The sequence below is a fragment of the Oncorhynchus mykiss genome, chromosome 14 (assembly GCF_057628025.1).
Source record: "Oncorhynchus mykiss isolate SJ-2025 chromosome 14, ASM5762802v1, whole genome shotgun sequence".
Classification (NCBI taxonomy): domain Eukaryota; kingdom Metazoa; phylum Chordata; class Actinopteri; order Salmoniformes; family Salmonidae; genus Oncorhynchus; species Oncorhynchus mykiss.
Genome location: NC_143035.1, coordinates 27,093,933 through 27,109,987, shown reverse-complemented (window position 1 = coordinate 27,109,987; position 16,055 = coordinate 27,093,933). Strand labels below are relative to the sequence as shown.

Genomic DNA, 16,055 nt, shown 5'->3' with positions numbered 1-16,055 from the left:
GGGTGCTACCCTCCCTCACCTGTCCTGCAGTGATGGTTCAGGAGATAATCACCACCACAAAGCCTGAAGTATCGACTGTGGCTATTCAAATTAAAATTCCTCAATGGCACATTCAAATGAGACGAACCAGACATTTGAGTTGGAACACATTGATAACTGTCAATATGATGTCTATAGATGAGGCATTTGTACAATCGGTCGTTTTTATTGTAAAAAATGAAAAAATATTGTCCATAAACACCTTATTCAACTCAACTCACCCTGTATTCTGTTTAAACAGTTGAGACTTCTGTCCATTAATACTGTCTATTGCAATGCCTCAAATCATCCACAAACATAATCCATGTAAATTAGAGAACACATTCCTGTGAGTATTGTCCTGATGTGGTCTCTCTTGTTCCATCAGAAGTACCTTCATTCTGTGCTGCCTCGCCCTGACCACCCTGACTTTTAGTCTGTGTGTGTTCCTGTTCCTGCAGGGTGTGTGCGACACTGCCCATCTCCTCTCCATGGTTCTCTTCCTTTCTGCAGGCTGCCTGGCTGATGGCCTGACCCACGAAAGAGGTGAGGGCGGCCAGCCCGATCAGGTACCCGTCCTCCCGATTCCCCTCTGCCCAAGGAACGTCGTGCCTCAGCTGCACACTGCTGGGCGATGGGGTGGTCTTCCCAAAGTCTATCATCCAGATGCTTGCCTGACTGGTTCGGTCGTGGACAAAGAGGAGCGAGCTGCCAATCACCTGTCAGGTGAACCCAAAACATTACTGTATGACCAGTTCTGAGACTAAATATTTTATTATTAAGTAGAGGGAGAGTTGACAAGTGGTAAATATGAGCTGACCTCGTGGGCTTTGAAAAATGGGGATTCCTTCAGTGCTTCATCCAGAGCCTGAAGTCTGGAATGGTAGGCCTTCTACGGGTGAGAAACCGGAAGGGAGAGTGCAGGGGGAAAAGGATGAATATTTTAGCTATATTATTAGAGGTATGTGAAACCTTTATGTTGTACATAATATAGGTGATGTTGATGGCAAATGACTGACCAGGATGTGTAGCTGACTCTTGGTGAAGGAGAGGAGGGCCTCGGTGACCTGGGCTGGGGTTAGCATCTTCTTAAAGTCCCGCTGTACGCTGCCATTCTCCATCTAACATGGACACACAGGGACAGACACAGACTTAGGCCTAGATTCAATCAGATAAAGTATTAACAAACGATAGCCGACACCCGCATTGCTGATCTTTTGGCGGTATCGGCGGTGGAACTGCATTGGAGCTGTTGGAGATATTAAATCGGTGAGCAGCTGCTCTTGTGATCATTGTCACAAAGCCTAACCCGCCCACTCGCGTTAGAAGTTAAGAATGAGAAAGTGTACGCCAGGGTTCACCAAACGGGTGGTTTTATTTGGCCCACCAAGAAAAAACAAGTTTGCTGTACATAATAGAGTGTAAAAACACCAGGAAATCAGCTCCAAGTGATTTTAATATAAGACATCTATTACCAAGTATTACCACACTTAATAAAGAGACATGTGATCGTATAGAAATATAAGCAAGGCTTGAAATTATTATGTTTTGGTCAAACATATCTGTTTGGACTTCTTGTGGTCAATTTGCAGTCTGCGTTCCGGCCCGCTGACCATCCGCTCAAGAAAAAATCATCCCGCAGCTGAAAATAGTTGATGATTCCTGGTGTAGGCTATATAGAAATAATGACGCTCAAATTGAAAATAATTTAACTAAATAGTGAGGATTTCTTACATTCTAGTGTTTTAACTTAAACAAGGCTGCATGGAATTACTCTTAATGCGACTCCATGCAGCCAATGGCAATGCTTACGGTGTAATGCCGGGAGTTGCTTGTGAATTTGACAGCTCTAAAGCAGTTTCACCTCTGACTATACAAATATACTGTTGGCTAAAGCGGATCTAATTGAATTGGGCTCTAAAACCCTGGCACTATTGTAGACCACCAACAGTATACATAACCCCAGTATACATAATCCAGGGAAGTTAGTAGACCCTCCCCTGAGAGACAGAGAGGTTGAGAACAGTCAGGACTTTTGAAACATCAATGATGAAGTCAATAAATTAAGACTTTTGCACAAAATAATATTTTTTTATCTTGATCTTGATTCTGATGTTTATTTCCTTCTGTTATAATTTAGCCAATCAGCGGACAGCAGAGGTTTGGGTGTCAGAGCTGTGTCTCTTACCATGATGCACTCGATCCTGAAGCCTAATGTGGCAGTTGAGCTGGTGTTATCCCTCCACTGCAGGTAGCGCCACTTTGTCACACCTCGCTGCTCATGTTCCTCCACTGTGGGAGCCGTCGGATCTACTTTTACCATCTTCTGGTACATATCAGTCCGCAGGGTGGGTTTAGTGTGTGCTTTGGTTAACTCCTCCTCCTGGTATGTCCTAAGAGCAACAGTAGCTTAATTACAGACACACACACACACACACACACACACACACACACACACCAGTGGTGGCTGGTGGCGCTTTTAATAGGGAGAACGGGCTCATAGTAGTGGCTGTAACAGATTAAATGAAATGCCTGGAATCAAATGCATCAAACACCTGGTTTTCCATCTTTGATTCCATTCCATTCATTCCTTTCCATCCATTATTATGAGCCATCCTCCCCTCACCAGCCTCCTCTGACACACACACACGTACCTCACGCCCATCTTGCAGTCCATGATGACAGGGTTCTTCAGGCCACTCAGTAAGTCCTTCAGGCGGATGTAACTCTCGCCCCCCTTGGTGACCGAGCCATGATACTGCGGTACAAATGGACGCAGGGGGTCGGCCATGAGGGCCTGAAGACACACAGCCTCCACCTCACTGAAACGCTTCAGCACCTCACCCCCCTCACTCAGCTGGAAGTTACCTAGCAACATATAGGCAGGGGCAAGGGGAGGGTGGGTGTAGTCAATATTTAACTTTAACTTCTACATTCACTAACTAACCAATGTATCTGCAGTTTCCTCAATGCTCACATTGTAACAGAATGAGTGAATGATTTGGAGAGCTGATGATGTGTGAGTTAATGGTGAGATGTGATACAGTGAGTTATACAGTACATATAAAGTGCTATATTGATGTGTTTGTGTTGTTAAATGGACACATGCCTTGATGTCCTGCTAGCTGGACCCATGAGCTCTGCCGACGCACTGACCACTGCATCACAGTTAGGAAGGTCCTCCAGGAGCGACACTGGAGTAAAGAAAATGTCCATTGTCATATGCGCTTAAAATAGACTACTTTCTATTTCAATTATCTCTCTCTTTAGGGTCATAATGGGAAATGTGAAATAACTTGAGTCAAAATACTGTAGGCCCACACTAAGGGGAGTGGGAAAGCACTGGTGGAACACCCATCACCCTCCTCTCCGGTCTCCCCTATCTCCATCAGTAGGACCCATGCAAATCCTATTCAAATTTGCCCGTGTCAAGGCTCAAGGCTCGCTTTCAAACTCATGCAAATCGCAGACAGCAGTTAGACAGAGAGGGGTTGAGAAGGGGATGGAAATTACAGACACTCTGTCATGGAGAATAAAGGCATCAACAGAAACAGCATACAAGGGATATGAAACCAGTGACTTATTGTCGTTGTCTATTTGAAATATGATCTCCTAAAGTATGGTGTATCTAGTAGCTCTACACTCTCTCTCTTTTCACGTTCAGTTCTCAATCTCACCCTCCTCATGGTGCTCCTTTTGCTGGCTGTGTCCTCTCCTTCGCTGAAGACATCATCGCTTTCCGCTGAGGAGCAGTTGAAGGAGGAAGAGGAGGATGAGACGGAGGAGTGCATGTGCATCCTGGAGAAGATGGGATGGGGGGAAGGAGACCAGCTCCCTTCAGAGCTAAGGCTGCTGGCACCCTCCTTCTCACCATCCTTCTCTCTATCCCTGACACTCTCTCCTTCCATCTTACTATCCCCTGCACGCTCTCCTTCCATCTTTCTGTCCCCTGCACTTCCTACTTCCATCTCGCTATCCCCTGTGCCCTCTCTGTCTATCTCTCTATCCCCTATCCTCTCTGTCTCTTTATCACCTATCTCCTCTGCGCTCTTCCTCTCCTCGCTCCTCTCATTCAGCACACCTCCATCTTGCATCCCCTCTTCCTCTTCCATTTTTCTCATCCTCCTTGACTCACTCCATCTCTCTCTTTTCTCCATCTTTTCCCATCCCTCTGTCTTTGCTGCTGGCATGCTCCCTCCCAACCTCTCCCTCTTCCTCAGTCTCCATCTCTCCTTCGCGCTCCTTCTGTTCATCCTTGAATCGTTTACTCTCTCACTCTCTGACCACTCCTCCTCTTCTACATGTACTTTTCCCCTCTCTTCTCCCCTCTCCCACACTCCACTGTCACATCTTTGAATATCAACCAAAAGGCCCTGAGTCACATGCATGTCAGAGGCTGGTTCTGTATCTTCCAGATGCTTTGGTCTCTCTTCTGGTCCTCTTTTATGGCCTTGTAGTTCCAGACTGTTAGAGGGTGAGTCCGGGCTAGAGAGAAGTTTGGTTTGTGGTTTTACCGTACCAAACACACTGGGTGGATGTTGGTCGATATCATTCAAGGGTCCAAGAAATCCATCATCATTGTCATCGTCATGTTCTCCATTCTCCAACTCTCCTTCTACCGTCTCCTTTTCTTTCTCAACATCCTTCATTTCCTCCAGAGCTGGGGGTGTTGTGTTGTCCATCATTCCCAGGTGAAAGGGTGATATTCCAGGGGATGTAGTTATCCTGATAACTTCACTCCAATGTGAGTAGGCCTAATCCTCTTTGTGAGTGAAAGATGAGTCTCCTGAGTAGAGATTATATGTTCCAATGTTTAAAAAATATATTTTTTAAATCATATACAGCACAGAACACACAAGCAAATTAAGGTATTTGAATATGTAGTTAAGGATAAAATAGTAATGAAAAAAAGTGTAAATTCATTCACTAACAAGAGACACAAGAATAAGCTATAGCTACAACACATTTTTTAAAACAGGTAATGGTCTGACAATGAAATTACAAAGTCTATTTAGGTGTTCCAATAAGGATGCTGAAATACTGATAATAAAAGTTGCTAGCAGTAGCCTACCTTGTGCATTGAACAGCCTCCCCTTGATAAATCTATGTAACACTTTATGGACCCTAGGGGTTCATTTAGTCCGTAGAAATGACACCTGTACAGTCGGTGGACTGCAGTAGGATAGGATAGACTCTAGCTCTGTCTCCCTGCGTTATCCCTGATGTGGCAGTATTTTGCATGCTGTGACGCAACAAAGTTTCCAAACATTCTGGTGAGTGAGTGACTGTAACTGACAGCATGGCATTGAACTGCAGGTTGACAAGAGTCTCTCTTGTTTGTGTGTTATCTAGGAAATACATCTGCGTCATCTGCATCAATGTCATATGAATAGGCATCCTCTGTCAGAGGAGGCTGGTGGGAGGAGCTATAGGAGGACGGGCTCATTGTAATAGCTGGAATGGAATTTTTGTAACGGTATCAAACATATGGAAAATATTTTTGTTAAATTCGTTCCATTTTGGCCATTACAATGAGCCCGTCCTCCCATATCTCCTCCAACTAGCCTCCTCTGTTCTTGGTCTAGTATCCAAATAGAGCCCCACAGTGGAGGTGTCATAATACCCATAAAACCTAGCGGTCAAACAGGGAAATGGTTCCAATCATTTTTAGAATAACTTAAAATAAGGGCTGTGTTTTGTGTAGGCTTACCCTGGCGTGACATTTTGATAACCATGTAAAACTCTCTCGGACAAGGTGACTTTTATTCATATATTTTACTCTCATATTCGAAAACGCTAGTTAGCATCAAAGTAGACATCATGCAAGACTACAAATCCCTGCAAGCTCCTCTAGCTGAAGCTTTTACTAAGCAGGTATTGTGTCAATTTAAAACATTCACAATAGTTTTTTTTATGTTTTATTATTATTTTTTTACCTTTATTTAACTAGGCAAGTCAGTTAAGAACAAATTTTTATTTTCAATGACGGCCTAGGAACGGTGGGTTTAACTGCCTGTTCAGGGGCAGAACGACAGATTTTGTACCTTGTCACCTTCCGGTTACTAGTCCAACACTCTAACCACTAGGCTACCCTGCCTAGTTCACAGAATTGTCCATTTAAAGCAATTTTGCCAATTTACTCATTACTACATTTAACTAACATTAGATAGTTAATCCAGAGATTCTTACCTTTGCCTCGATTAGGCTGTCTCGTCCAGATCACCAATGGTATTTGTTGGTCTTTATAATAATCACATTAGCAGCTAATTAGCATTTCATTTTTTTACAGGTAAATACAGGCAAATATATTGATGAAAGTCACCATGTCCTAGAGAAATTTACATGGTTATGAAAACGTCACGCCAGGGCAAGCCTACATGAAACACAGCCCTTATTTGAAGTGTTTCTATAATCACCTATGGGAAAAATGTATGGTAGAAAAAATTATTGGAACGTTTCCCTGTTTGACATCTAGGTTTTATGGGTATTATGACACATGTGGTACTCTATACAGAATGTTTTACTAACGGGCCTAACTACTATATGATATTTAAAAAGAATCTTAGGTGACTTGATTAATGTCACAAATAAATAAATAAAAATACACTGCTTTTTTTTGGGGACAGATTGTGCTGTGAACATGTTTTTGGACAGAATGTGAAATGTAGGATGTAAATGCATAAATGCTATACAAACACCAGTAAAATAATTTATAATATTTGTTAAATGAAAATGATGAGGGGAACATGGGAGACATACCAATGTTTGTTACTAGCTAGGTTTAGATCGCATTGGCGACAGATTTTCATGCCAATATTCTAAAATCCGCATAAAAATAATATGTGCATTTTCCCACCATTTATATATTTCCATTAAATTTACTTCATTGTTGCAGGTAAAAGGATGTGCACACATGTTACACATAAATATACATTTTGCGGTTAAATTCCCATGTTCCGAATAGAAAATACAAGTTAAATGGGTTTCCGTCGCATTTTTTACTCCACTGATGGTTGTATCACAAAATCATGTTGCGTTATACAGGGTATTGGCACATGCGCTCTATCCAACACAACGATCTGCTCGCTGTTGGCTAGCGCACGTATAGCCTATATGATGAGGTCATTATTATGGGCAAATTACCGAGATACTTTTTATTTGTCAAATGGCAGCCAAACAGTCATTATCATGTCACCAGAATAAGACTCTCAATATTTATTGGAAGCAGCATCAAGCTCATTTACTTGCACTTTCACCACCCTATAGCCTATAGTAAACTTCATGCCATCGCGTTTCCACCGACATTTCTCGCATAATTAATTTTGCTGACACAAAACGATCCCACCTTGTCTAGCGTATTTTGTTTTGTCAACATTTGCAAAGTTTACAGAAAAAGTTATGTTTCTGTATCGACATTTACGATACTTTACTTGCTTGCATAAAAAGGTTGGATATAAATCTGGTTATTAATCACGTTTCCATCCACCGTTTTTATGCAAGCAAAGTCATGCCTTATAAAAAAAATGACAGCTGTGAAGTTTAGGTACAATTTTATGAATGCCAACGGATCATTTGTTCGTTCGACATGGTGGGATCTTTTTGTTTCGGTAAAAAATAACTATGTGAGAAATTGCGGTGTAAACGCCTTTATGCGCAAATATTGACATAACTATCATATCGAAGTAAACTTGGAGTCAGTAATAACTATCATATCGAAGCGATGATATGGTGTGTGGTTCTCCAACTACCACTCGGGAAGCCATGCAGTTTATTAGGCGACAGATTATGTAAATTATGATGAACTTCACATGGTGATGAGGTTGATGCTAATTTCGATGAATATCGAGGGGTCTTATTCTGGTCACATGATGGTCGATGCTTGTCTGCCGTTTGACAAAAAAAAAAAAATGATATACTCGCTCTTATCCATAATAATCTCATCATGTAAACTAGTCTAGCTACACAGCCTGGTCTTCACTAGTTACCACATTTACAAAGTCGTAAACCACGCCCATTTCTACAATTTATCATAACATTTGATTTTAAACCGAACCTTAACCACACTGCTAACCTTATGCAAACCCCTAACCTTAAATTAAGACCAAACAGCAAATATTTGTTTTCATGAAGTTTTACAATAAAGCCAATTTGACTTAGTGGCTGTGGTAACTAGTGGTAACCGCACAGCCTATCCTCACTTTATATGCGAGCTATTGGCTGGAGCGCATGCGAGGAGACCAGAGTAGGCACATTTGCTATTTAACGCAACAGTTTGTGACAAAACTATCTGTTCGGTAGGCCTACATGAAAACTTACGCAAGAAAGTACATTTTGTGTGCACTACATCATCACGCAACAAGTACGTTTGTTGGAAACCATTTGTGGAAAAATGTTCATATTTTTTTTATGTGGATTTTAGAATATTCACATGAACATTTGTTGCCAATTGGATGGAAAACTATCTGGTAACATGCAAACATATTAAAATGAGGAAGGCACTTTGTGTTGTCATCCATCCTGAATGTTTCATAATACTGAGGTCATCTGATATAACCCTTACTCCATTTGTGCAATACTGTAGACTACAGTAAAATGGTAACCTTAGATGGAGGCCTATGGTCAAATATTTCAACATTGTCTGGTTTTTGCATGAATCATCACACAACTTTAAACGAAATAAAAGAGGACACAAAAATGTATATATTCACACAGCTTTAAACATATAAGGTTTTTAAACTTAACAAATCTTCATATTGTTTTACAGTAACAAAGTACAAGAGGGCCCCCTCTAAAGATAATACTTTGGCGCCCAACTATTGGTCATTGAGCCACTGTGCATCCATTGGAGCTCTCCATCAGGATATCACACAGGTTGAGGTTCCAGTCAGTCTGCTGGGGATGCTGTCTGGCTGCTTTGCTGTCTCAGATGACCCTTCCAACTCTGGGTCAAGAGACATGCCCATATTCTCCCCCTCTTCCTCAGCAATGATCTCTTCTTCGTCTATCTCACTCTGAAACCTTCCATGTCTGATGTCCATCTCCCCCCCATCTGCTTTGAGAATGGACTCTTCCTTCTGGTTCAGATGGGTTGATGTAATCTGATGTGCCTCTAATAGTGCATCCGATGAAGAATTCTCGATTCCTGAGTGAAAAGCACACCCAACATAACATCATGATATAGGAAACAAACAACACATGATACATCTCACACAGGTGTGTGTACAAGTGTGTACTTACCTGTACTGTCATCCTGGTAATCTTGTAGGTGTTCAGTGTCCTCGCTCTCGTAGGTCCCGGCTAGCCTCTGATGAAGATTAATCCTATCTCTCACCTCATACACACACGCCCAGACACACACACATACATGAACACACGCAGAATATACTAGAACGTACTGGGACTACTGTCTCTGAAGAAATGTTTTGGACAGGTACGAGAACAGTATACACAGGTTATGAAAAGATCCACTACACTGTCTCACTATGTGAATCATACCATGTTCTCCTGTTCTAGGGGAGATTCCACTCTCACCTTTTGGGGGTTGATAAATCGGCCCCAGATGAGCCTCAGGTAGCTGAAGAGGAGGAGGACACTGAGGAAGGACAAGTTACTGGCCACACCCATTACTGCTGAAAGTGTCGGGAAGTTGTACAGGAAGTACCTGATGAGGGGAGAGAGGAGCAGTGGTGTAAAGTACTTCAGTAAAAATACTTTAACATACTAATTAAGTAGATATTTGACAACTGTTACTTTTTCTTCACTAAATTCCTAAAGAAAATAAATGTACTTTTTTTACATTAATTGGAAATGTATACTTTTACTTTTGATACTTACACTACCGGTCAAAAGTTTTAGAACACCTACTCATTCAAGGGTATTTCTTTATTTTTACTATTTTCTACATTGTGGAATAATAGTGAAGACATCATAACTATGAAATGACACATATGGAATCACGTAGTAAGTAACCAAAAAAGTGTTAAACAAATCAAAATATATTTTATATTTGAGATTCTTCAAATAGCTACCCTTTGCCTTGATGACAGCTTTGCACACGCATTGCCTTCTCTCAACCATAAAATAGTCTAAATAAATAAAAACCCTTGAAGGAGTAGGTGTTCTAAAACTTTTGACTGGTAGTGTAAGTATATTTAAAACCAAATACCCAAGTAGTATTTTACTGGGTGACTTTCACCTCTACTTAAGGTATCTTTACTTTTACTCAAGTATGACATTGGGTACTTTTTTCACCACTGGAGAGGGGGGACGGGGGGGGGGGGGTTAGGTCATACTTTCAAGTAAATGTGTTACTTTAAGTAAATCAAAATGTTTCATACTTGTTAAAGATTTAATATGAGGTAAAGCTAACCTTATGCCAGTGAAGTGAGCGTGAATGTAGAGATTTGCTGAGTAGATCTGCACCCTTTGAGACTGGATTTCAATGATGGCTCCTATAGAGGGGGCATACTATATATAGAGAGAGGGATTAGCCCTGTACATACACACACACATACACACACACTGGGCGGCAAGAGACTCACAGAATCCTCTCTGTATTCGGAGAAGAGCTCCACCTCTACCAACTGTTTCTGGTCAGCCGTTCCAGCCAGGAAGAACGGGATGAGAAACAGTGTTCCCAGAGTCTGGAGCAGGCCGGAGCGATACCGCAGCATTGTCTAATAGAAACAGGACATGGAGCAGGACACCCTATGGCCAATGTATACAGTTTCTAATGCATATTTTAGTTTATTGTCCATTGCCACATTCCTCTGACATACTGTACCTCTGTCATAAAGCTTATTACACTGTAAAAAACACTACATAAGAGATATCATAAGCAGTTCTATAGTTATATTTAACTATATAAGAGATGTCATAAGCAGTAATATAGTTATGTTTAACTATATAAGAGATGTCATAAGCAGTTCTATATTTAACTATATAAGAGATGTCATAAGCAGTCATAGTATGCGGTATGACAGCTGCGTGGGAGGTCAGTGTGGGGCAGCGGCGTACTCACAAAGCGAGAGCTGGAGCTGAGCTGCCTTACCTGAGACAGCGAGGCAGACCAACATGGTGTTCAATTTACCAATACAGGACAATCAGAATATTTAAATGTGCAGCTGATTTGTTCAGATTCAGAAGATATAGATTGTTCCCCATTGCTGGTCAATTTGGTTGCAGCAATATACAAAAATCGAACATACACTCAAAATACACCACACCAATACAGATCAAAACAGATTCATGTTAAAAAGTGCAAAGCAGGGTTGTTTAATATGCAACTATGAGATGCACATGAACAAATCCAACACAATACTTGGTATTGCCAACACTGGTCAACTCACAGATCGTGCTGAAGAGGTCACAGTTTGCCCCTGTCCAGAGTAACAGAACATCTTGACCATGAACATTCCTAACTCCTGATTGGCTGGCGACTCGGGCATCTCCAGCTCCAGAGAGATCCGATAGGGCTGGCCGTATGTCATCACCTTCAGAGGGAGGGTTCAAATGAGTTCAAACATCATAGTGAAAACCTCCCAATTAATTCTGTGGATTTGGAAAACATTTCAAATCGTTACATAGGCTAATAAAGGTGGATGGATAAACAGTGTATATAAGGATCACCTGGTTCTTGCCATTCCTCAGGAGAGATACGTTGGCGGTGGGGAAGGAGCAGAGAAGAGAAGCTGAGGAGTCACAGTCCGTCCTGCAGAAGGAAAGGGAGTCAAAAACGTAATGAATTCCAATTATTGCAAAAGTATGTATGCACTTTAGGTATGGGAGGGAGGGAGGGAGGGAGGGAGGGAGGGAGGGAGGGAGGGAGGGAGGGAGGGAGGGAGGGAGGGAGGGAGGGAGGGAGGGAGGGAGGGAGGGAGGGAGAGGGAGCGAGAGAGAGAAAGGACCTGCACCAAACCTACACCTAGACCATAGCATCACCAGCCACACCCCAACCAGCTAAGATCACCGCAAGCAAACCCTGGCCACACCCTATATAGGTCCTCCCATATCAGACCTATGCCCCTTCTGCCCCCTATGCCCTCTGCCCCTAAGGCAAGGACCTCAACATGACAGCAGGACATATGCCCAGGCCATGAGTAGAGCAACAGGCCCAACCACACAAAAAAACACTAGACACTATGGAACACAAAGCTCTCACTATCGCAACCTGGAATATACAAGGTCTGAGGTCATCTGCCTTTGGCCTAAAGAGCAGGAACGCAGACTTCATCAAAGAAATTGGAAATACAGACACTGTCATCCTACAAAAAACATGGTGTAAAGGAGACGGACCCACTGGTTGCCCTCTAGCTTACAGAGAGCTGGTAGTCCCATCCATCAAACTACCAGTTGTGAAACAGGGAATTTGGTATAGAGCAGACCTAACCCACTCTATTAAATTAGTCAAAACAGGAACATTTTACATCTGTTTAGAAATGAATAAGGAAATTATGTCAACAGAGAAAAATGTCTTCATGTGTGCTACCTGTATCCCCCCAATAGAATCCCCATACTTTAACGATGACAGATTATCCATCCTAGAGGGGGAGATAAACAATTTCCAGGCCCAGGGACATGTGCTAGTCTGTGGCGATCTAAATGTCAGAACTGGACAAAAACCTGACACCCTTAGCACACAGGGGGACAAACACCTACCTGGAGGTGACAGCATTCCCTCCTCCATATGCCCCCCTTGTCACACCCTGACCATAGTTTGCTTTGTATGTTTCTATGTTTTGTTTGGTCAGGGTGTGATCTGAGTGGGCATTCTATGTTGGATGTCTAGTCTGTCTGTTTCTGTGTTTGGCCTGATATGGTTCTCAATCAAAGGCAGGTGTTAGTCATTGTCTCTGATTGGGAGCCATATTTAGGTAGCCTGTTTTGTCATTTTGGGTTGTGGGTGATTGTCTATGTTTGTGTCAGCACAATTGTCATTATAAATTCACGGTCGTTATTCGTTTTGTATAGTTTGTATGCAGTGTTTTAATTAAAAACTTCATCATGAACACATACCACGCTGCATTTTGGTCCGTTCCTTGCGACGATTGTGACACCCCTAGACACAACTACGACAACATAACCAACAAAAATGGGTCACAACTCCTGAAGCTCTGTCGGATGCTGGGTATGTACATAGTCAATGGTAGGCTTCGAGGGGACTCCTTTGGTAGGTACACCTATAGCTCATCTCTTGGCAGTAGTACTATAGACTACTTTATCACTGACCTCAACCCAGAGTCTCTTCGAGCGTTCACAGTCAGTCCATTGACACCCCTATCAGATCACAGCAAAATCACACTCTACTTGAACAGAGCTATGCTCAATCGTAAGGCATCAAAGACAAAGGAACTGAATAATATTTAGAAATGCTATAGATGGAAGGAAAGTAGTGTGGAAATCTAACAAAAAAAACTATTAGACAACAAATTCAATCCCTTCTAGAGAATTTCCTGGAATTTTTTAAAAAGTTTTACAAACATTTTGAAATTTGATAGCTTCCCTATCAAATCTAAAAATTTCAACCTAAGAAAATTAACAATGACAAATGGTTTGATGACTGCAAAAACCAACGAAAGAAATTGAGAAACCTGTCCAACCAAAAACAGAGACCCAGAACCTGATACTATGCTTTCACTATGGTGAATCACTAAAACAATACACAAATACACTACGGAAAAAGAAGGAACAGCTAGTCAGTAATCAGCTTCAACGTTATTGAAGAATCCATAGTGTCACGTTTACTCCCGCTCCCACTCGCTCCACGTCGCCAGTTTACTCACTATTACGCAAACCTGCCACCATTGTTACGCGCACCTTCCTGATTACCTCAGTTATTGACTCTGTTTCTGTTTATATGTTTCATGTCTGTACGCTACTCTTGTTTGGTTCCATCTTCATTTATTAAATTCACTCCCTGTTCTTGCTGTCCGATTATTAGCGTACACGTTACACATAGAATCTAACCACTTCGGGGAAATTGGAAAAATCTATACAAACAACGACACGAAGAGTTATCTATCCAAAACGGAGATGAATGGATAAACCACTTCTCCAATTTGTTTGTCTCTATAACAACGAACAAACAGCAAAAACATAGACATGATCAAATACAGATCTTAGAATCAACTATTAAAGACTACTAGAACCCACTGGATTCTCTAATTACAGTGAATGAACTACAGGACAAAATACAAACCCTCCAACCCAAAAGGGCCTGTGGGGTTTGAAAGAGAGACAGACAACATATGAGAGAGAGACACAGACAGACAGACAGTGAGTGAGAAAGAGACAGATAGACAGTGTGTGTCTATGAGAGAGAGAGAGATAGCGTGTGTGTGAGAGAGAGCGAGAGACAGAGAGCTAGACAGCGTGTGTGAGAGAGAGTGTGTGTATGTATGTGTGTAAAACACACCTGTAGTAGTAGTGGACAGGTGTACTGTAGGTAGCTAGGGGCATGTAGGAGTAGTAGAAGCTCCCGTAGAGGAAGATGGCGGTCCATAGTAACAGTCCCAGAGCACACAGTAACAACGCTCCCTGTAACACCCTCTGACGCGCCTGCAGTGTTACCGTGGTAACAGTGTCCTGGAGCCAGAGCAGCGCCGGTCCAACTGGATCACCTGACCCATGATGACCTCCGGTGCCCATAGGTTCAGTTCCTGTGTCCATCTCTGGAGTGTGGATGATTTATTCTGATGCTTGATAGAACTTCTCTGGTTAAGCTATCCGGCCAGGTTCTCATAAAAAATATATATATATTTTATTATCACATAAACGGGATAGGTGCAGTGAAATGTGTTGTTTTACAGGGTCAGCCATAGTAGTACAACACCCCTGCAGCAAATTAGGGTTGCTCGCAGGCACATCAACAGATTTTTCACCTTGTCGGCTTGGGTATTTGACCAGCAACCTTTCAGTTTCTGGCCCAATGCTCTAACTTCTAGCGTTTGATCAATTATATGAACAGAGCGATAGACAGACCTATATCTGAGGGCTAATGAGAAGAGACTATTGAGGCCTGTGTGCCACAGGACAGAGGGTTGAAGGCACAGACAGTGATCGCAGTGATGATTTTGAGTGGTATGAAACCACTGGGTCTAATTTCACAAGTCACAAGTGTAACCAAACTACATCAGATGACTAGATGAGATGAGTGAAGTTTGTCAAGATCGAAAGGGTAGCGATTGAAGAATACAGAATATTCCTAAAAAATGATTTATAAAGAAACTAAGAATGGACACTCAATTTACCTAAATATACCAGCAGTAACAATTAATACACGTTTAATCTTGTCCTCCAATGATAAAACTGTGGAAAAAGATATAGTCCCACGTCCCATATTAATAAATTCTGTTACTGACAGAGAGCACACTGCCAAAGTATTAAAACTCACCTCCAAATGTCTCAATGACCTCGGATATTGGTGCCGAGATAAAATAAAATGGTGTTATTGTTACAATAACTTATTTGATAACGAGCAGTAAAAGTTGTCCCCCTTCTCCCAACTTCTTCTCTAAGAGCATGTATTGCAGCACAGACAAAAAGACATAAAAACATGCTCTCAGTGCCTTTATAGACAAGCTCTCCAATAGGCTACTGAGATAGAAAAAAAACACCGGATTGGTCGCGTCTCTCACGTAGGGTTACAATAACCAAAACAAGAAGACAGGGAGTTATTTTGCAAACAGAACATTCAACTGATATCAGTATCACCCATACCAGCACAAGTCATTTCTCATTTATTTGCATAAGGAATTGCTCTTCACAGACTTCAGATGTGTTGTTGAGTAATATTTTGGATGTTGAAATATCCCAATATTTGGTACCAAATCGGATCCAGTTTCTTCACGATAGGATATTAAACAATTTCCTGTCTCTGGAATGGATATGAATTCAAATAGAATAATATTAATATTTTATATATATGTTATTATTATGCATATTTTCTCTATTAGCTTGCAGTGAAGTGCATGCGTTACTTAGCCTATAACAAATTTGAGATCAAGAATGCAGCGCCAAGGCTTGTTGAACAAAACCCG

The 16,055-nt window shown here is 41.7% G+C and overlaps 2 protein-coding genes across 5 annotated transcripts; both read right to left on the bottom strand.

Annotated features, from left to right (window-relative positions):
* Positions 1–191: 191 nt before the first annotated feature.
* Positions 192–5,309, bottom strand: LOC110489079 (uncharacterized). Its single transcript, XM_090198656.1, has 8 exons — positions 5,090–5,309; positions 3,696–4,804; positions 3,128–3,212; positions 2,673–2,886; positions 2,207–2,411; positions 1,038–1,139; positions 839–910; positions 192–737 (listed from the first exon to the last, which is right to left on the bottom strand). Exons 2-8 carry the CDS (start codon positions 4,701–4,703, stop codon positions 351–353), a joined length of 2,073 nt encoding a protein of 690 aa, XP_090054782.1. The 5' UTR covers positions 4,704–4,804; positions 5,090–5,309; the 3' UTR covers positions 192–350.
* Positions 5,310–8,715: 3,406 nt separating this feature from the next.
* On the bottom strand, positions 8,716–16,019 carry LOC110489083 (seipin). Of its 4 annotated transcripts, XM_036943197.2 has the most exons (10): positions 15,410–16,019; positions 14,432–14,753; positions 11,647–11,728; positions 11,367–11,510; positions 11,039–11,068; positions 10,560–10,694; positions 10,388–10,485; positions 9,550–9,679; positions 9,256–9,349; positions 8,716–9,160 (listed from the first exon to the last, which is right to left on the bottom strand). In XM_036943197.2, exons 2-10 carry the CDS (start codon positions 14,683–14,685, stop codon positions 8,874–8,876), a joined length of 1,254 nt encoding a protein of 417 aa, XP_036799092.1. In that variant the 5' UTR covers positions 14,686–14,753; positions 15,410–16,019; the 3' UTR covers positions 8,716–8,873. The 4 variants fall into 4 exon arrangements, with proteins under 4 accessions (XP_036799092.1, XP_036799093.1, XP_090054780.1 ...); XM_036943198.2 differs by lacking the exon at positions 11,039–11,068 and having other exon boundaries at positions 15,410–15,887; XM_090198654.1 differs by lacking the exon at positions 14,432–14,753 and having other exon boundaries at positions 15,410–15,805.
* Positions 16,020–16,055: the final 36 nt, after the last annotated feature.

Coding starts and splice junctions, on each gene's coding strand:
- LOC110489083 (XM_036943197.2), bottom strand. CDS start 14,685: ATGGACACAGGAACTGAACCTATGGGCACCGGAGGTCATCATGGGTCA. Junction 11,729..14,431: donor CCTGTCCACTACTACTACAG/GTGTGTTTTACA, acceptor TTCCTTCTGCAG/GACGGACTGTGACTCCTCAG. Junction 10,486..10,559: donor CCGAATACAGAGAGGATTCT/GTGAGTCTCTTG, acceptor CTCTATATATAG/TATGCCCCCTCTATAGGAGC.
- LOC110489079 (XM_090198656.1), bottom strand. CDS start 4,703: ATGATGGACAACACAACACCCCCAGCTCTGGAGGAAATGAAGGATGTT. Junction 3,213..3,695: donor AAAGGAGCACCATGAGGAGG/GTGAGATTGAGA, acceptor TCTTTACTCCAG/TGTCGCTCCTGGAGGACCTT. Junction 2,887..3,127: donor CCAGCTAGCAGGACATCAAG/GCATGTGTCCAT, acceptor ATATGTTGCTAG/GTAACTTCCAGCTGAGTGAG.